Source organism: Eublepharis macularius, chromosome 19 (assembly GCF_028583425.1).
Source record: "Eublepharis macularius isolate TG4126 chromosome 19, MPM_Emac_v1.0, whole genome shotgun sequence".
NCBI lineage: Eukaryota > Metazoa > Chordata > Lepidosauria > Squamata > Eublepharidae > Eublepharis > Eublepharis macularius.
In genome coordinates this window covers 16,957,388-16,978,351 of record NC_072808.1, presented here as the reverse complement: position 1 = coordinate 16,978,351, position 20,964 = coordinate 16,957,388, and the positions used below count along the sequence as shown (strand labels likewise).

The 20,964-nt window shown below is 44.2% G+C and overlaps 1 protein-coding gene across 1 annotated transcript in view; it reads right to left on the bottom strand.

Moving 5' to 3' along the window:
* DOCK6 (dedicator of cytokinesis 6) overlaps positions 1-20,488 on the bottom strand; it is a 135,177-nt gene extending 114,689 nt beyond the window's left edge. Inside the window, exon 1 of the mRNA XM_055003920.1 lies at positions 20,425-20,488. Coding sequence (XP_054859895.1) covers positions 20,425-20,477 — 53 coding nt within the window. The 5' untranslated portion in view covers positions 20,478-20,488. The remainder of the gene's footprint in view (positions 1-20,424) is intronic.
* Positions 20,489-20,964: the final 476 nt, after the last annotated feature.

The window sequence follows — 20,964 nt, the reverse complement described above, 5'->3', positions numbered from 1 at the left end:
AAAATATAAGAAAGAAATAATAGAGATATCATTGTGGGGCGGGGGATCTACTATAGATCACCAAGCCAGGCAGAACACTTGGATGATATATTTCTAGACCAGATTACAAAACTTTCAAAGAGATGGGATATAGTGGCCATGGGAGACTTCAATTACCCTGGGATTTGCTGGAAATAAAACTCTGCTAAAAATGAAAAGTTTAACAAAACTACATAAAACTACAGCAGTAGCTCTAGGAATTGCTGAAAACAATATGGTTTTACAATACCTTTCCAGCAATTTCCAGAGCTGCCGCTGTTAGTTCTGGATATTCCCCAGAGTTGATGTCATTGCACAGGCAATATCAGTTTATTTATGTCATTTATTTATGTCATTTATTTATTTATGTCATTTATAGTCCACCTTTCTCACTGAGACTCAAGGCGGATTACACAGCGTGAGATTTGTACAGTCAGTATCAAGGACATTCCCATAAACAATGCCATATAATAAATACAAGTTTACGAAGACAGAGCATTAGCAAGGATCCAATACAGAGTTGAAGAAATGTTGAAAGAGAACATAACCAATTCTATGTCACTTTTCTTTATACCCCCTTCTTCACCGGGGACATAACTCCTCACTTTCCCTTAAGTCAAGTTGAAAGGCATGGAATCAACTTGTACGTGGCCGTTCGCACCTCTCAAAAACTTGATATTAATATTTTTATTTTTGATACCCAGATATTTAGCTCCCTATACAATACTCCCACCTGTGCCAAAGCAAAAAAAAGAACTTCCCATGTGCTTTCATCGCTCCTGTGCTGGACTTAAAAAAAAAAAATTAAGAGGAAAGAGGGGAGCAGGGAAGAATGAAAAGGAGGGGAGGGGGAGTGGCTGGCTAGACAAGAGTAGCCAATCAGAATGCAGTGGGCTGGTAGAGGACGGGACGGAGGGAAGAGGGTGGAACACCAAAAACAGAATAAAGTGTATGCACGGGGGAAGAGCCTACCACAAAGTGAACTTTTTAAAAAAGCTGGAGTATAAGCGCTCCCAGGAAAGCCAAGGAAAAGCCGTGTAGTGGCCAGAAGGTCAGGAAAAAAACCACTACAGTCTGGGAATTGAACCGGTGAAATCGACCCAGGCAGACTCAGCTTTTATCATCTCCATAGTTTAGACACCTTTGCTCTACAAGATCTTTGACTGCTCCTGGACAATTTTACCAGGCATTAAAGGGTGTGCTCTGTGGCCTTGCTCACCAAACAAAGGGGCAGCTTAGGCAACTGAGAGGCATCAGGGTGTGCCAGGCACAAGCAGGCACTGAAAACAGGAAGAGAAACAAGGAGACTCCTTTTCTGTGACTTTTAAAGCAGGGTCAGCTTCCATACAACAAGCCAGTCTAAGAGGATGGAACAGCGTTGCCCAAGAGTAGCGGGCTGGGTTCTTCACCATTTCCAAAAGCCAGCTGCATGGCAGAGAGAAAAACAAGGAAAGGGCTTGGAAATTCTTGCTGCAGCAGGGTTTGCAAAGCATCTTTGACAAAGCTCGCTCCCAAAGATTAGCAGCACACTTTAGAGGACTGTTCCATCACAGCGAGATTCAATTTTCTTTTACTTCACTTACATTCCTCCTTTCTCACTGACAGCCAAGCTACAAGAGATGAATTACACGAGGAGGAGCACATGAAGGGAATTGCAATGTTAGCTGGGAAGCTGAGTTTTAAAAAAGATCGGAAGGCGTTGTCAATTTCCCCTCTCTACAGAGTCAGGGAGATCCCCGCTTAGAGGGTTTGTTAATTTCCTCTTTGCCTGAAGGCTCTGTCAAGTTTCACCTCCCCTTCTAGGAGGCAAAGAGGAAATTAACAAACCCTCTGAGGAGCAATCTTTACTGGCTCTGTAGAGAAGGGAAATTAGCAAAGCCTTCCGCTCTTTTAAAACTCAGTTTCCCAACTAACATTGCAACTCTTTTCATGTGCGTGTCCTTGTGTAATTTGTCTCTTATAGCTTAGCTCTCAGGTTCCCTTCCAATTCAGTAATTCCACTCCTTTGATTACAATTCACATCCAGCCAAGGTCTTACATGGAGAATGCGGGCCCATATACACGGAGAGCACCAAATAGTAATATTCCTCTCCACTCGCACAAGCAGTCCCAGAAGTCTCGTGGTATAAGCAGTGTAAGATGTCTAACAATCGTGCTTGTCTGGATTACACATTACATTTACTTGCTGGAGTAGAACTTTTGCCAAAACCCAGAATGCCCATGCCTGTTAAAACATGTATGACACGAATTCTCTAAGAGCATACACTCCCTGATGCCTGATCATAACAGAATTAAATAGTTTTTTAAAGCGGAACTTCCAACACAATAATCAAGGGACTGAGATTGGGCGATCTGGACTCCTGCCGAAGTGGGGGGCTTCCTGGTTTTCCTCGCTGTTGCCTGTCAGGTTGCTGAGGGCCAATGGGAGGAAACGGGTTTTTAAAATCATGCTTATGTCAGCAGCAGAACAGTGATGGGATGCTCTAGAAGTTAGGCAAAACTCTATGGTAAATGTGTTGTGATGTCACTTCCGAGCATTTGCCAGCATGGCAAATTCTCCCCCCTCCCCCTCCCCACTCCCTCTCAGGAGCACCACCCCCTGGTGAGGGTGGGGGATCCCCTGATGCTAGTGAGGGCTTTCTGCCACACTGATGTCACTCTCTGTGCATCCAGAAGCAACATCTCTGTGTTACCAGAGGATGCTGGGGACACTCTAGCATTTAGGAAAACTATGGTTAAACCACTGAGTTTTGACCAAAGCCTAGAGCGTCCCAGCATCCCAGTGACGTCACTTCTGGGGACATGGGGAGTAGTATCAATGCATCGCCAGTGACATATTACATCATTGCCAAGCCCCACCCACCCAGTAACTCCCCCCACCAGTTGCCAGGCTGTGTCCAGCTCCCTACTCCACTGGTAGCTAGCCACAGGCTGAAAACCCTAAAGAGAAATGAATCTCCACAGAAAGTAATTCCGGTACAACAAAGAGTGATGTGGCACTACAGGGGTTAAGTAGTTTAGCGTATTTGTGGGCAGAAGGGCAGGTCAGAGGCCAGGCCTAAACCCCATTTCACAGTAGCATACCACCTGTTTTCATTGATTACCTATTTCTGGCTCAACAACGGTAATCCCACCCCACTCCCCCACCTCACATAACTCATGTTGGTTTCCAACTGGGCTGCTCAGCAGTGATGGCAGCTGTGCCACTATACTTCCCTAATAGGATTTAACGGAAGAGGGAGGGAGGGAGAGGAAACAGGAGACTGTAAACAAACTGGAATCAAGAGAGGATTTTGGAGCCCGGAGGAAACACGCAAAGCCCTGGTCTCTCTGGGACTGATCCAGGAATCCGTCTCACCCTTCCCCTTAGTTCAGGAAGTTGCTTTATCAATGAAACCATGCACAACAATGGACCCTATTCTTTACCAGAAAGAAAACATTGGCGGGGGGGGGGCCAGTGGAGCTAAATCAGAGACTACAGAAAGCAGGAAGTGTTGAGAGGCTGCCTGCCTGGCAGCAGAGCAAAACACAAACCACCCTGCAGGGAGGATTAAAATATGATGGCTGAATCCACACGTCCTGGAGTTGTGCTAAAGCTTTGCAAGTATAGCGTCTTTCTAGAGCAATTTCTGACTTGTGGCACAATGAGTCAGAAATTGTGCTAGAAAGACCCTATACTTCCAGAAGTTTAGCGCACACTTCTGGAATTTTAGCACAACGCCAGGACGCGCCGGGATGTGTGGATTCATCCGATGTATATGTGTGTATATAAACACAGAGATACTATATATTTACTATACTATTATAGCTAGCTGAAAAAACACATTAGATACAAAATACCTTTTAAAAAATTTAAAGCTTCAGTTACAGCAAATTTCTCATTTAAAAAATAACCTGGTTTAAAATGAAATCTGAACTTAATGTAAACATTACAGTCTTTTAAAAGTCAATTTAAGAAGCCCTAATGGATTTATAAAAGGCTGTGTTTGTTTGTAAATAATAACAATAACATTTGATTTACATAGTGCCCTTCAGGACAACTTAACACCCACTCAAAGTGGTTTACAAAGTGTGATATTATTATCCCCACAACAATCACAATGTGAGGTGGGTGGGGCTGAGAGAGCGCCGAGAGAGCTGTGACTGACTCAAGGTCACCCAGTTGGCTTCAGGCGGAGGAGTGGGGAATCAAACCCAGCTCTCCAGATTAGAGTCCCGCCGCTCTTAACCACTACACCACTACAAAGAAACTGGGAGGAAAACATCTCCATTTGTTGTCATAGAAATTATCTAATCTCTGCAATAAACGAATACAATGAATATATAATTCCCATCCTATCTAAGTCTTAAAGCCAATAGGCTGTTCGAGCAGAAAGAGATAGCAATATAGCTAAAAAGTTATTGCTGCTCAATATATATTAAAAACAGCAATCTGACTAAAAATTTATTGCTGTTCAATGTTCGTTAAAAACAAACAACGTTTAATTGCAGCAGCTATATATTTACACACATCCAACATTGTATTAAACATTGAATTGGTGAGGGATAAGGAGTTTATGTTTAGAACTCTAAAAAATAAATGGAATAAAGAAAAACAAATAACTTCTGAGGAGGTTAATAAGTTAATGGTGAATTTGAAGGCAATTAAGCTAGAAAAGTATAGAGAACTTGAAAGAAAGATTATCATGAAGTGGTATAGAACTCCTGCCCAACTGGCATACATGCTTAAAGGGATGAAACCTAACTGCTGGCATTGCAATGCAAAAGAAGGGTGGGACCCCCACTTATGGTGGGAGTGTCCAAAGGTCATAGATTTTGGGGAAAAGGTACGGGGAAAAATAGCATTGGTATGTAAGGTCAACCTCAATATAGATGTAGATCTATTATTCATGGGTGTATTGGGAAACACTAGAATTGAGAAACAAAACCAGGATATTTTCAAAGCAATGTTACTAGCTGCACATGCAGTGATTGCATACGGTTGGAAGGAGAAGTTAAAATGGACCTTAGAAAGATGGAATGATTACTTGTATGAATATATTCAATCGGATATGTTGGAATGTTTAAAAAAAGATAAGGCATGGGATGGAAAAATGGAGGAGATAAAAGAGAAATGGACTGCATATTTTCAATGGGTATATAATGGAGAAGCCAATACAACTATATTTGGAAAATTGGAAAAAATGTGCTCGTGGCTAAAAATTTAATTTGTAGTTATAGGATGGCCACCATGTGGGGGGGGGTTACAAAAGGGGTAAAAGATGTATCATAGGAGAACTGGGACTGTATTGAAATGTAATAATATGTGATGCATTAATAAAAAAAAATTAGAAAAAAAATACAGTTCTGCCAAGAGTCCTTAAATGATACTTAGAAGAGCAAATGGGCTTCTTATTCAAATGAGGATCCAGAAACTTTCTTCTCAGTTCTGAATAAATTACACAGAAAAAGAAGAAATGTGCAATAGTTTCTACCAAAGACTTATCGCAGATACAAACTCTGAATCAGAGATGGGCACGATCCGCATTACGATCGAAAAAACCTCACGATAATGGTGATCACGCAATCTTGACCTGGCGGATCGTGATCGTCCACGGCGAACGATCCAGCGATTGGGAGGGGCCTGGATCAAGGCGTCTGGGCTCGGATCAGGGATCCAGACACTCAGGCGCCAGCAATCTATTCCCCTGGCAACGGAGCCAGGGGAATGCCTGAGCTGTGTTTGCCCTCCTTCTGTTGCCCTGGAAACCCGAATGGAAGCCCAGCTTTCCTTGATCAGCAGGGCTTCCTTCCAACCACAGAGCAGCAAAGCAGTCACAAGTTGGGAGAAGACACCTAGGGGAGGGAGGGGGAAGGGGGTGTTCTGTAGCCATGGGCACTCCAATCTCATCCCTGCAAACCCTGATAGGCAGCTTTGACAGCCAAACACAAACACAGATGCCGCTGGCATCACCCGCCGTTCCTGTACCGCTGGGAACAGCGGGGCGCCCCTCCACTTTTGCCTCCACGATCCACGGATCGGGAACGGGAGATGCTTGGTGCGGGTCATTAATTCAGGATCGTCGCCAGCGCCAATCCACGATCAGCTTGATCGTTAATTTTTTTTGGATTGTGCCCATCTCTACGCTGAATCCCCTTTCTTGGCCTGCAAATTGTCCATGTAAGACAGCAAGTGGAAGTGAGTTCATTCTAGGAAGACCAAAAAGAAAAATCTCCCATAATATGGTACCATAATACTATAAAAATAATATGGTAACTGGTATTGATTAAAATATGAATATATAATTAAACATCAAAGAACACAGAGGTTTACTTTCAATTGCACGAACCACCATTGATCTGACTATCATCAGCCTCCAAGGAAGCAGCCAATTCCCAGCTCTTAGATCCTCATTCTTTATTCTCAAATTCAACCACAAATATTAGAGATATCACAACAGTACCACTTGAAGATAAAGATGTCTCTCTAGGAACCAAGATCAAGATAATCCAAACGATGGTATCCCCCATTACGATGTATGAATGTGAAAGTTGGACGGTGAAGAAAGCTGACAGGAAGAAAATTGATTCATTTGAAATGTGGTGCTGGAGGAGAGTTTTGTGGATACCATGGACGGCCCAAAAGACAAATAAGTGGGTTCTAGATCAAATTAAGCCTGAATCTTTCCTAGAAGCTAAAATGACAAAACTGAGGCTATCGTACTTTGGTCACATCATGAGAAGACAAGAGTCTCTGGAGAAGTCCATAATGCTAGGAAAAGTGGAAGGCAGCAGGAAAAGAGGAATATCTAAAATGAGATGGCTTGACTCATTAAAAGAAGCCACGTCCTCCAGTTTGCAGAATCTGAATGTGTTTGTTAATGATGTGACGTTTTGGAGGTCTTTCATTCATAGGGTCGTCATAGGTTGGAGGCGACTGGATGGCACATAACACACATACACTAGTTAAACAGGTCTCTGCCCCCATATATTATACATGACGTTACTTCATCTTCTATTATGGAGACATACCCCGATTTGGAGCACTTAGCACTGAAATCAGACTTTGGACCAGAGAACACGGTACGTCCCCTTGCAAGGAACAAGGGGTGGATGATTCCGAGCAGTCCAAAGTTTATTTTGGTGTGCAGAGCTGTGAGTATCTTTCTTATTTGTGGCTTGGATTGGAAAATAAGGAATCTGGGCCGTGTATAAGGAGCTGTGTACCAACTACATCATTGTTACTAGTCCTATGATGCTTCCACATCAAGGTGGTTTTCTCTGGTGTCCCAGTTGCTGGTATGATTGTGCATGAAATCGCCCTTGCAACTGACATTCTAGACAGCAAGGGATAGTCTATTTTCTTTCCATTGTTAGCCGTGGTTTCCTTTTCACACCTGATGCGCCCTGAAGCCGACCATCAGGATTCTCTGGCCACAGGATTATATTGGTGAACATCTTGTTTGGACTGTATTATATTATTTAAGTAACTAAAGATCTTGGGGTAAGAGTGGACTGTAAACTAAATATGAGCAGTCAGTGTGACGCGGTGGCAAAAAAGGCCAATTCAATCCTGGGTTGTATCAAAGGGGCCATAGCATCATAGAAATCGCAGGAGGTCATAGCCCCTTTCTATACTGCCTTGGTCAGGCCACACCTGGAGTATTGTGTGCAGTTCTGGAGGCCTCACTTCAAAAAAGATGTGGCCAAAATCGAGAGGGTTTAGAAGAGAGTGACGAGGATGATTAGGGGTCTGGAGGCTGAGCTCTATGAGGAAAGGCTAAGGGCCTTGGGAATGTTTAGTTTGGAGAAGAGGAGGTTGAGGGGAGACATGATTGCTCTCTTTAAATATTTGAAAGGCTGTCATTTGGGGGAGGGCAAGGAGCTGTTCTAGTTGGCAGCAGAGGGTAGGACGCGAAGCAATGGGCTTAAATTACATGCAGAAAGGTACCAGCTGGATGTTAGAAAAAACTTTTTCACGGTCAGAGTAGTTCAAAGGTGCCTAGGGAGGTGGTGAGCTCCCTCTCACTGGCAGTTTTCAAGAAGAGGCTGGATGAATATTTGTCAGAGATGCTTTAGGCTGATCCTGCACTGGGCCAGGGGGTTGGACTAGATGGTCTGTATGGCCCCTTCCAACTCTATGATTCTATGATTCTAATTGTTCCCTGTTAAAATAATTTTTTTAGAGAGAGAATGAGCTGTCATGGCCCATCTCAGAAATACACTGAAATGACAAAAGTAAAGCCAGACCGCGCTTGGCAAGCATGTATGAAACAGACGGAGGCTGCAGGCACTTGGGAGGGGCCGCAGGTTCACGGAGGAGACAGGATTTCCACGAATTCTTTTTCTGTATATGGCGGAGATGTTCATTTTGAAAACAGGTTGCTATATATTGGCAGAGAAACAAAGACGAGTCGGCGAGCCTGAACTCTCCGTATTTTTCCAGGGCTTCTGTGGGGTAGTAAATGTCCCACAGAAACAAGTACCGTGCTTTGTTTTTTCAATGGAAATTTTTCCATTTCTAAAGATTTACAGTGAAATCTTAAACAGAGTTACTCCCGTCTAAACTCAATGGACTTAGACTGAAGTAACTCTGCTTGGGATTGCGTTTTTAATGTGTTAAATCAAGCGCACACAAAGGCACAACCAGACCCACGGTTTTGTTTTAAGGAAAAAGCGATCCAGGGGGAAGGCTGACACAGGCCCCCCTTCTGAAACTATTGCAGCCAAATGAACCCACCACTTCTATCTCTCACATTTTGTAGCGCTCGACCGTTGTCCCAAACAGAGATATTTAAACAGAGAAACTTTTCTTCCCCACCCTGCCCCATTTATTTAGATCTCTTTCCAAGCATCCTAGGACATAAATGAGAATATTTAAAAAACAAGATGGTGGGTTTATCCAAAGGCTAGTAATCTCATTTTGCAAACCACCTTGGTGCTACTTAGAGGGGAAGAGTCAAGGTAAAAATATTTTAATAAATAAAATGAATACATTCACAATTCCATAGGACAGTACCTTGCAAATACTCCAAGACTGGTGGCAGCAGAATTAACTTTTTTTAAAACCACCACAGAGAGTATACTTTTCCTTACTATTTGAGGTTAACACCAGATAAATCTGAATATTATTAATTGCATTTGCCCCTCACAGTGGAACCTGGGGGGGGGGGTGTTTTTATCCACTCAACAAACCCATCCTTTTGTTCAGTAATTGGGGAGACTCGTAGTGAAGAGCGCGATCAGGTCTAAAAATATATTTCCTCTAGAAATCAACTATATAAAATGCAGAGAGCTCCTCTAATTTTTTTTCTTTCTGAATAGCAGCTGTGCCGACAGCAACAGGAGAGGGAGTGGGTGTTAATTCTTTCTCCCCTCATTTCCTGAGGTGAAACAGCCCTCAGAGCTAGGGTTGCCAGCCTCCAGGTGGTAGCTGGAGATCTCCCGGAATTGTAGCTGATCTCCAGCCGACACACATCAGTTCCCCTGGAGAAAATGGCTACTTTGAGGGGTGGACTCTATGGAATTATACCCTGCTGAGGTCCTTCCCCTCCCTAAACCCTCCCCTCTCCAGGCCCCCTCCCCCAAATCTCCACGAATTTCCCATCCTAAAGCTGGCAACCCTACTCAGAGCTGCTATTTGCTCTCCTAGGGCAAAATACAGGCAACACAGAAGATATCTGTACATTTGCTCTCATTGAGCCAACCACGCCTCCACAAGTCTGCTTTGGGTTGAGAAAATGGCATGGGAGGAGAGAATTAATTTCCTCACTCCCACAAAATTGAAATTGGGGCTCTGAGCAGAAAGACCTCTTGGGAGGTACCATCAACATGTTCCGTTTGATTCACAGCTTAACAAATACGCAAGGGGTTGAAATGGCCCTTTCGTGACAGGAGTGAGGGTCATGAAGCAAAGGAACGGGAAACTGCCTTGCTCTGCCATATTCGGATTTTCCTGGCTGAAATCATCTATTTTGTTAAGATGGGAATGCAGGACGCCTCTAATCCCAGATGCTCCAACAAATCCCTTCACATCCTGTGTGATAATCCAATTAATTATGTTGGGAGTCGAGCCTCCAATCCCTGATGTATTAGGGTTTACTTCCTTTAATGCGCCAAGGGGACTAGAAATTTATATGGCAGATACCTCCCACAGACCCTAAACGTGGCTAGAAGCAGAAAAGTTAAGATTGTTCTGCTGTCTAGACAGCCGACATCATATAGCAGTTACACAGCTGGATTAAGGCCTGGGAAAGCCAAGTTCGAATCCCCCCTATGCTAAGGATGCTTGCTGGTGACCTTGGGCCAGTCATATCCTTTTGTGGCTCAACTTACCTGGTAGTTGCATAACTAAAAAAGAAGAGGGACAAGCAAAATTGAAACAGCTTTGGATCCTCACTGAGAAGAAAAACAGGGCATAAATATTTAAATGACAAATAAATGCACTGTGAGGAGGGGGCTGGAAGCCCAACGAGGAATTGCCTCCTGCAATTTTTGAGGGGCCCCCACCTGTATAGCTTAATGTTTGGAACTCTCAGTCCTCCTTCATATGAACTTTAACATACAATTGTCGTAATCCACCAGAGTAAAATTTAACATTTCTGGTTAAAGAGATGGGAATTTAGTGGGATGGGGAGTGATTTAGCCAATTTCAAAAATATCGCTTACGTACAGGTTTCAGAATAACTTTCCAATTCTAATTATCTTGTTTTTAAAATTTGCTACCCACCTTGAGTCCTGCTTGCCTGGGAGCAAGCCGGGATTATACATGCTTGGAACAGAGAAATCTTTATCTGAGAGGCAGACTGCAAATTACAGACATGCATAGTAAAACCCTGACAGCTGCTAAAATGAGTACATGCCAGCTTCACGATTCGAACTGGACAAAGAGGAGCTGAAAGGTACCCCCACTCAAAATCCCTTCCGCTGAAATTGAACATCTAGAGACTGGCAATAGAGAAAGAGACTTGGATAGGGGAGAAAGAGATGAAAAAAGTACAAGGGGGGATATGTGAAGGCCTGGACTACCGTAAAAAATGGGGGGACAGGATTTTTGCCATTTTTCCAAGAATTTTTTTCAATTTTTCCAATAGAAAAATTAAGAAATTATGGTGGCCACTGAAAGAAACATCTTCAACTTTTCTTTTCTCCTACCTCTGAGATGGCCTGGGGGTGCCTGCATTTTTTCTTGCAGAAAACAAAGATTTATACTTTTAAGTTCCATAAATATGCCAATTAGTACAATTTTATATGCTAAGTTATAAATGATGAAATTTATGTTATTAAGTTGGTAAATAAGGTTTGATAGGAAAGAAAGTATTGTATACCCCCCTCCCAAATGTCTGGTATTTTCTATAAAAAAGGGGGGACCTGTTTTTTCTCCCATTGCTTCAAAATATCGTAAATTCTAGGGGGCAGGGGAGACAATACACATAATTTCTCCTATAATGTTTCTACCCCAAATTGCACCTGCACTGTAATTGTATTCCCCTAACTGCTTTTTGCTCAATGCAAAGACCCACTCTCTGGATTGATTTAATTATTGTGTGGTCTATGACCATAATAAAGATTGACTGAACTAAAAACAAACGTTGTATATATCTTTTATGATGACCAATCAAAGTTTCATAAAATGAGGTGAAAGATTTCCAAAACTCTTCACAAGTCTGGATAGTTTGTTTGTTTTTTAAGGGGTGGGGGGAAAGGTATATCAGGCCATGGCAGAAAGGCCTCTGGATGGCCTGCTAGTGGCGAAAAAACTTAGTGGTCTTACATTAACATTTATGCAAACAAAAACATCTATCCAAGCACTGTGGCTCATCTAACACTGTTGGCCAGTGAACTGATTAAAGAGTAACAAAAGCTTTGTTTATGGAACGAACGAACTGGATAAGAAAGACAAGAAATAAAACTAGCTGCCTTGCTAGCTAAAAGAATGTGTGTGTGCAGAAAGGCAGAAGGAAAGCATTCTGCAGACAGACAAGGAAAAGCCTCTTTGAAAGAAGGTACTCCTACAGTCCTGTCTATCTGGAGCTTGCTGCTCCATGCAGGATCTTTTTCTCTTCTTCTTTATACACAAGACTTTGCTTACTCCAACACCCCTGCTCAAGGTCTCGTGTACAAAATCCACAAAATTCATCTTCTGGCACAGACAGCCATACTAGACTGCCAGTTAAGAGCAGCAGGACTCTACTGGAGAGCCAGGTTTGATTCCCCATTCCTCCGCTTGAAGCCAGCTGGGTGACCTTGGGTCAGTCACAGCTCTCTCAGAGCTCTCTCAGCCCCACCTACCTCACAGGGTGATTGTTGTGGTGATAATAATGGCATACTTTGTAAACCACTCTGAGTGGGCATTAAGTTGTCCTGAAGGGCACTAAATAAATTGAATGTTGTTGTTAATCTTGAGGAAGTGACTTGGTGAGTGTATCTCCTATCGTTTCATCTGTAGGACGACACTGTAATTCAATAAGCTTCTAACACGTTTCTTACTGAGTTATGCTTTTTTTAGGCTTCTGGGGTTTTTGCTGGACTTGATTTTCTTTATTTTTGCCAGGCTTATACATCCTTGATTGTCTTCAAGGAACCGTATCGGTTTGGGTTTATTTATCTCAAAGTCTTGCATTAGTTACAGCATCCCTTTGAGTTGTCTGCACGCTTCTGGTGTGGCTAGTATTCACCTTCAGTAGAAGACAGCAGCAACTAGTCCAGCTTTGTATTTTAATTTCCCCTTCTACATCATGCTTGGTTTTGAAGATCCTCTCGCAGCCTGTTCCGTTCTTCCCTGGTGGTAGTTCTGTTAAGTGTCCATGTCTGGTTTTTGATTAGGGATCCAATTTCTTCTTCTGCAATCTGTGCCTTTTCTCCATTTCCCCCCTTTTTTTACAGGCATCCTCACTACGTCTTCCTATGTTGATGGTCAGTGGTAGCTTCTGTTTTTGCCAAATAAGAAAGTCTTCTTGGTTGATCTGGTTCAATGTCTAACACTTGCCTCTAGTCTTTTGTTTAGGTTCTTCCAGTGTGTCATGTGTCTCACTGATGATGGCCAGTGTCATGTATGCCAGCATCCATGCCATTGTTGTGTTCTGCATTCATGCCATTGTTATGTCATATGCCATTATTGTGTTCTGCAGGCATCCATGCCATTGTTGCATTCTGCATTTTATACTGAGAGTGATATAAGCATCCATACCATCATTGTATTGTGCATCTTACACTAATAATACCAAAGTATTGTATGCATTTTCTATAAGTCACGTGAGGGTGTCCAGACTGCTAATACTTAATTTCTAGAAGAGCCAGTGGCCTCTTTGTTATCTCTAAGATATATGCTATTTCATTTCTGAGTGCAGCTGCAGCTGTGTACTGAATGGTATCTTCACAGGAGGGAATGATTCCACTCTGTACTTTATCTAGACTAAACTGCTTTGTTCCCATGTAACTTTTTCGGTTTCACGCCCGAATGCAAAGGGGCGGGAACATCCCCCTATATCAGTAGTTCTATTGTTCTGAATAATTACTTCTGCCAACTTCTCCCTATGAGTGAACACCTGAACTGTATAGATCTCTAAATAAAGTTTCTTCAACCAATGCACCTGCTTGCTTGCTGTGAGGGACTTGGGGATCTTACTGCCAGGGACTGACACCCTAGGACTGACAGCCAGATCTACTGTTTCCGTTTGTTCTGCTTCATTTTCTCTTCTGTTGTAGAAGCTCCAGAGTTGGTTTTCTCTATTTTTTCTTTCTTTCTCCCTTTCATCAATGCAGACCACATTGCAGATCTTGACAATATCTGGTTCTGGGCTGAGGATTCTGGATCCTTTGCCTCTTTGTGCATACCTAATGAATATGCCTTTCTGTTCTAAGATCCACCTTGGTTCATTTGTCTTTAGGAACGTAAGCGTAGGCTTTTGATCCAAACATTAGATGCTTTAGGCTCTTTAAGGACACTGAACTGATTAAAGAGTAACAAAAGCTTTAATTATGGAATTAAAAGGATAGGAAAGACAAGACATAATTTAGCTGCCTTGATAGCTTGCAGAGTGTGGCCCTTTCCGCACCGTCATTTTGCAGTAGTTCAGTTTCCAGTCCCATGATCTCCAGAGTTCCACACGTTCAACGGAGTCATGGGACACAGAATCAAATACTGTCCGTCTTTCTCCCACGTTTTCCCTATGTGGACATACTGTGACTTTTTCCTGAGTCACTGCTGATGCATCTCTCCCCGCCTTTCCTTTTCCTAGGCTCTGATTGGTTGGCTGCCCACCGATAACCACTCCCACCCTCCTCTGCTCTCCTTTTCTGCATTTTTATCATTAAAACGAGGTAATATTCGTAATGCCATTGCTGCATTTGCTTCCTCCATCCCGGCTTTAAAAGCGAGGGAAGGTTCATAAGGCCAATTTTTGGTTTGCTCCCTCTCTCCGACTATGCGCTCTCATTTATTTATTTTTTAAGTCAGGAAAGAGTTGTAACGTTGCTGTTTTTCACTTCCTCATTTGTGGCTTTAAAAGCCTGGAAAGAGTTAAAAGGCTGATTGATGCTCCATTCACTTCCTCCCTCCTGGCTATGGCTATACACTCTCATTTATTTTTCTTTTATAATCAGGAAAGAGTTATAACATTGCTGCTTCGCTTGCTTACTCCCTCCTGGCTTTAAAACCAGGAAAGTGTTAAAATGCTGATGCTCCGTTTGCTTCCTCCCTCCCGACCATGCCTGCACTGGCGTGTTTCAGGCTTCTCCTAATGCCAAACAGGGAAAAACCAAAGATGTGTGTGAATAGCCAGGGAGGGAGGGAACATTTTGCACAATCATTTGAGAAACAACGCCGCAGGGAAGTGCTCTTCCCTGGCTTAAAATAAAGAGAGTGGAACAAGCACAAAAGTATGTTTTCTCCCAGGATTCTGCCACCAATTGCCTCTCCAGTGGGCATGGGACAGCCCAATCAGCAAATACGGGGGGGGGGGGATGGGCTCTAACACTGAAATGTCATGACACATGCTCAAATTTTTTCGAACAGACACATCTCAGCTCATCAGCAGACACCACATTGCCTCAAGGTCATACAGTGCAAAATGCCGGGAGCCCTAGCCGATTCAGGGCTGATTGGCACGGATACATAGAAGCACTGGCTTAAAATGTGCTGTGCGGAAAGAGCCTGAGAGCAGAACTACAAGTGACAAAAGGCACAGATTGGAAACTTGTCAGCTTCCCTCAAGTTTTGATGGGAAATGTAGGCAGCTTGGCGGAATGTTGGACAAGTGACAGTTGAAAAGTCCATTGGACAGCAGTTGGAGAGCCAAGCTGCAAGACTAGGATGCCTACATTTCCCATCAAAACTTGAGGGAAGCTGACAAGTGTCCAATCTGTGCCTTTTGTCACTTGTAGTTCCGCTCTGAGTGTCCGAGTTCTAGAAGGAAGTCCTAAGGAAAGCATTCTGCAAACAGACAAGGAAAAGCACCTTTTGAAAGAAGGTACTTCTCCATACTGTCCTGCCTAGCTAGTGCTTCTAGCTAGTGGGATCTTTCTCTCTTCTCTTCTGTACACCCACCCACATTCGTCCACACCAACCTGCCCTCTGCCCAGATTGGGCCAGACAACCTCCACACAGCTCTTACTGGGGCTGTCATTTCCATATAAGCAGGGGGCTAGAAATCTGCTTTGCCAGTACTGCCAGTTCTAGTTCTCAGTGTCTTGTTTAGCGGGAGAGGGATGAAGCATTATATGCCTTTATGGTTGCAAAAGGAAGCCTGAAAAATTATGACTGCAATAAACAAAATTATACTCAGTATGTGAAAAGAAACAAATCAACACTGGCAGTCAGGAAAGGAGCTCCAATTTAAAAAATCTCTACCATTCAACAGAAAAAGTGCAGGGACGTCTCTCGGCAGCTCTTCCTGGACAGAAAATTCAAAAAAAGTAGCTGTTATTGTAAAAGGGGATGCAAGAAAGTGGACTTCAGGGGACAAGAGAGAAGGCAGAATAATAATAATAATAACATTTGATTTATATACTGCCCTTCAGGACAAGTTATTGCCCACTCAGAGGAGTTTACAAAGTATGTCATTATTATCCCCACAACAAAACACCCTGTGAGGTGGGTGGGGCTGAGAGAGCTCTGAGAGAGCTGTGACTGGCCCAAGATCACCCAGCTGGCTTCAAGCGGAGGAGTGGGGAATCAAACTTGGCTCTCCAGATTAGAGTCCTGCTGGTCTTAACCACTACACCAAACTGGCTCAAACTGGAAGTCTGAGTGTTACAATTCTGGGTGGGGCAGAGGGGAGTACGGGTCTTTTCTGATTCAAGAAGATTCTTCTTATATTTTAAAGCAGGACATCCTCAGAATTTACTCAGTACAGATTAGTTATAGTTTATTATGAATGAATATTAATAATGATTTATTATTTTTATTTATTAATAATGCTTTATTATTATTTATTATTAGATATGCTTTATTATTAATCAATAAAGCATTAGTTATGCTTTATTCATTAAAAGACCCCAAGGATGCCGGCTTGCACTGTAAGTTTTTATAATGCACAACAGTGGACCATGGGATTTTAAAAAAAGCAAACCAAGTAAGACTGGTTAGCACACCCTCGTGTTCCCTATTTTAGATCAATCATGTTTGACTACACACACAGGACAATCCTAAACAGAGTTATGCCAGTCTAAGCCCATTGGTGTAACTCTGCATAGGATTGCACTGACAATTCCCTTCCCCCACAGACCCCAACATTCAAACTGATTACCAGGAGCAGAACTTACTGAGGAGGGGTGTTGAAAAGTACTCAGTCCCTTGGAAGCCACAAGGCGAGATCACCAGCAAAGCAAAAGAGCAAGGTTTCTTCCAATTCTGCGCGTTAGCTAATTAACGAATGGGACAAAGTAGCTTCCCCCTAACATGGTGCCCACGGGAAACCATGGTGCTCACCAACACAATTTCTGGTGCCTGCCATGGGAGCTAAAAAGGGAACAGGGCCATTGCCTGCAGGGACTTTTGAACGGGTGTGTGTGTGTGAGGGCGGAGTCCCACCATGAATCCATTTAAAAAGCAGCTGAAACTACCACCAGTGGAAACGCCGGAAGTTCTGCCCTAGCCCTGGTTGCTACCAAGCTCCCTCCGCCTTTAAGCTTGCTATAGGGTACTCATCCTGTCCATCATACAAGGACAGTATTTGAATGTGTATAAAAGTTAAGGGGTGGTAGAGAGTGCCCTCAAGTCACAGCTGACTTACAGTGACCCCTGATGAAGTTTTCATGGCAAGAGACTATCGGAGGTGGTTTGCCACTGCCTGCCTCTGCAACCCTGGTCTTCCTCGGAGGTCTCCCATCCAATTACCAACCAAGCCTGACCCTGCTTAGCTTCTGAGATCTGATGAGATCAGGCTTACCTGGGCTGTCCAGGTCAAGGTAAAAATTAAGCATTGGCTCAAATAAAATTATGAAGAATTTGAACGGGCAAACTGGTCAAAGCTACATTAATCAGAAACATAAAATTATTTCATACATCCATTGCCGAAGAGAGCAAACACTGAAGATGGCGAGTTTAATTTTTTTTTTAAGTGTAAACGATTGTATATCCTTTTGTTAACACAGTTCATCTATGGTCCAACAGTATTGCTACACAAAACATTGTGGTAAGACTGGGTTTTGCAGCCGGCTAGAAGAAAATTGCTAAAAACAAAAACAGAGAGTCTCCAATAACCAACCAACAATTTGTGGACCGCAATCCTAAGAGACTCAACAATTATTCTAACAATAAGCCAAAGAAATAACTCAATATAATTTTATAAAGTGCAAGCGCTATAAGTGCAATATAATTATATATACACAACTTTTATGAATTGTTTTCTACCATTTAAGTTAACACCCCAAAAAGTTAATTATATAAGTCGACCAATGCTCCAATATATGGTAAGTCTATCAAATCAGTACAAATAAAAGGTAAATCCACTTAATATAGTCCGATTTATCGATACCACACATGTTGGATAATGCACTTTCAATGCACTTTATCAATCGTTTGAGGTGGATTTTTTGTTCCGCACACGAAAAAATCCATTCCAAATGATCTATAAAGAGGATTGGAAGTGCATTATTCAACGTGTGCGGAATCAGCCATAATCTCTTTTCTCTTTTACAGGCAAGTAACAGTTGAGAAGGACAGAAGTTTCATCTGACGGGAAGCAGTGATCCGGGAGAGCTGGCAACGGGTGCACCAGCATCTAACATCCCGTTTCTTCATAAGCCATATTCAAACTGCATCTCCTTATACAACAAAGCCATTTACATGCATTGGTAATGTTTCTTGTTATCTTTCATGGCAAAAAAGGGAAGAGAGCTCCTTTTTTTAAAAAAAAACTGGACCTGTTGCTGAAGGAAATTGCAAAGAACAAGAGCTACACAAATCACTATCCGGCTCTTTTCCAAGAACATTAATATGGCCTTTCCAGGCACTGGTCAAAGGGAAGCAAAAGCAGGAAACAAATTTTAAAATTGCTTCCTTCCCTTCCATGAAACCCTTTAACCCTGGTGGGCGGACAGAACTGCGAATGAAGCACACATTGCCAGGAGTCGTTTGCTGAGGATGTCTTCATAGAAATTTGTTTTTGCCTTGCAATGGGAGATCTTGCAGAAAAGCAACCGCTTGTAACTCTCAAAGGGAAAATTGCCCTTGCTTACCCCTGAGGCAAAAGCAAGTTTCCTCTCTTTGCTTAGCCGTCCTGTCCCAGCTGATCTCCAAATGTGTTTCTGACCCTTTGGCTCTTTGGCCTGGCCTCATCTGGAGGACAGAAATGGTTTCTCATCTCCCCCCTCCCCTTCTCACAGCTCTTATCCACTCTCTCCATTTGCTCTTCCCAGAGCGGAGAGTGAGCTGCACTTCCCTGGTTTCTGAAGACGGCACTCAGCCACTCCCGGCTGCTCATTTCTACCCTGGCATCGGTCTCTCCCAAATGCAGCAGCGGGCACAACCCACACATGCCCAAGACTTGCCAGCAGCTCTGCAGTCCAGATAAGCCACAGAAGTTTTTGCTTCCATCTCTTATGCCGCCGCCCCACAAAAAACACCACCCCAGAGTCAAGCAGAGAAGAAGGGGTCTGCTGCCCTCGCCCCCAAGCTTATCCATGAATAAAAGAATGCCGCATTAGTCCGGCTCATTTTTGCCAAGAAGCAAGACGTCATCTTTGGCTAGCGGGCATCACTGTCCAAGTCCAGCCAAGACAGAGCTCTTGGCAGAGGGCAAAGGCTCAGGATGCCAGCAGCCCCAAACCTGTCCTCTGCCATAGCACCCCCTTGCTCTGCTTACACCGCCAGCAGCGCCAAGGGTTCCCCTAGATGGGACGACATCAGTGCCGGGTGCGGATCTTCCCAGCATTTTCCAAAACTAATTTGCAGCCAAGCATATACCTCCAATTTTTGTTCATTTACATAAAATGCTTTTCTCCAAAAGAGGGACCCAAAGCAACTTACAACTCCCTCCTCCTCTCCTCCATTTATCCTCACAACGACCTTGCAAGGCAGGTTAGGCGGTGAGTGTGCAACTGGTCCCAGGTTGCCCAGCCAGCTTCCAAGCAGAGAGGGCATCTGAACCTAGTCAGATCCTTGCACGAACCACTACACCAGAGTAGGGGGCTACAGCTGAGTCCCTGAACTCAAGCTTGGGCGATCTGGCTTCAACGGAGAGTGCCCTCAAGTCATAGCTGACTCATAGCAACCCCTGGCTGGGTTTTTATGGCAAGAGACTAACAGAGGTGGTTTATCGCCTGCCTCTGCAACCCTGGTCTTCCTAGGAGGTCTCCCATCCATTTACTAACCAAGGTTGACCCTGCTTCGCTTCTGAGCTCTGACAAGATCAGGTTCACCCATGCTGTCCTAGACAAGGCTCTCACCATGATTAAAGACAGGCTAAAGAATCACCCCGACTAAGATAGCCCAAGTGAGCCTGATCTCATCAGATCTCCGAAGCTAGGTCTTGGTTAATAATTGGGTGGGAGACCTCCAACGAAGACCAGGGTTGCAGAGGCAGGCAAACCACTTGTGTTAGTCTCTTGCTATAAAAACTCCACCAGGGGTGGCCATCAGTCAAGTCTGACTTGAGGGCAGGATTTCATTTCATTTCAAGGGCAGCCCAGGGAAGCCCACTGCGGGAAGCGCGCCCCTTCCAGCTGCCAGGTCGGGCTGCCTCGGAGCGGCAGAGCCGCACAAAGGGGCTGGAGCACGTGGAGGCGCCCCGATCCCCGGAGGGGGCTCCGCCTCCAGCCAGGTAACGTCCAGGTGAGCCTACGGGGGGTGGGGGGGCTCTCCGCAGCTCCTTTCTGCACCGCGCGGCCCCGACCCCGACCCGCAAGAGGGATTCCGACGTGCGCTGCCCCCTCCTCCCTGCGCCCCTCGGCCCCGATCCGGCCCCCCGCGGGCAGCTCCCTCACCGGTTGATGCGGTGCGCGAAGGCCCGGCGCTCCGGAGCCGCCGCCGCCGCCATCCTGCTGCTGCTCCGCCCGCCGCCCTGGAGCGGAGCTGGCCGGAGCCGAGCCGAGCCCAGGCGGGGGCGGGGCCTCGGCCGGGGAAGAGGAGCCGGAGCCGCCGGACTGGCCCTGCGGAGAGGGCCCTGACGTCACCGCCCGCAGCAAGAGTGCCTCTGGGCGCGGGCAGAGGGCGCGCCAGCGGCACCCGTGGAACGGCAGCCTGCGTCTTCATTTTTAAGGCTCGACTTTCTTTCCATTTTCAAAACATAAAATATAAACTGTAATCACACTCTAACACAACCCTTTATATTCAGTGTATAATCGTTTATATTCAATGTCATATTTAAGTAGAAGTGAAATATTAACAGTATATTTATCATAGCGTTTATATTCAAGATCATACCTTTATCTGGAACTTGAAAAATGAAATCCAGCCCTCAAGTCATAGCTGACTTATGGCAACCCCTGGTGGGGTTTTCATGGTAAGAGACTATCAGAGGTGGT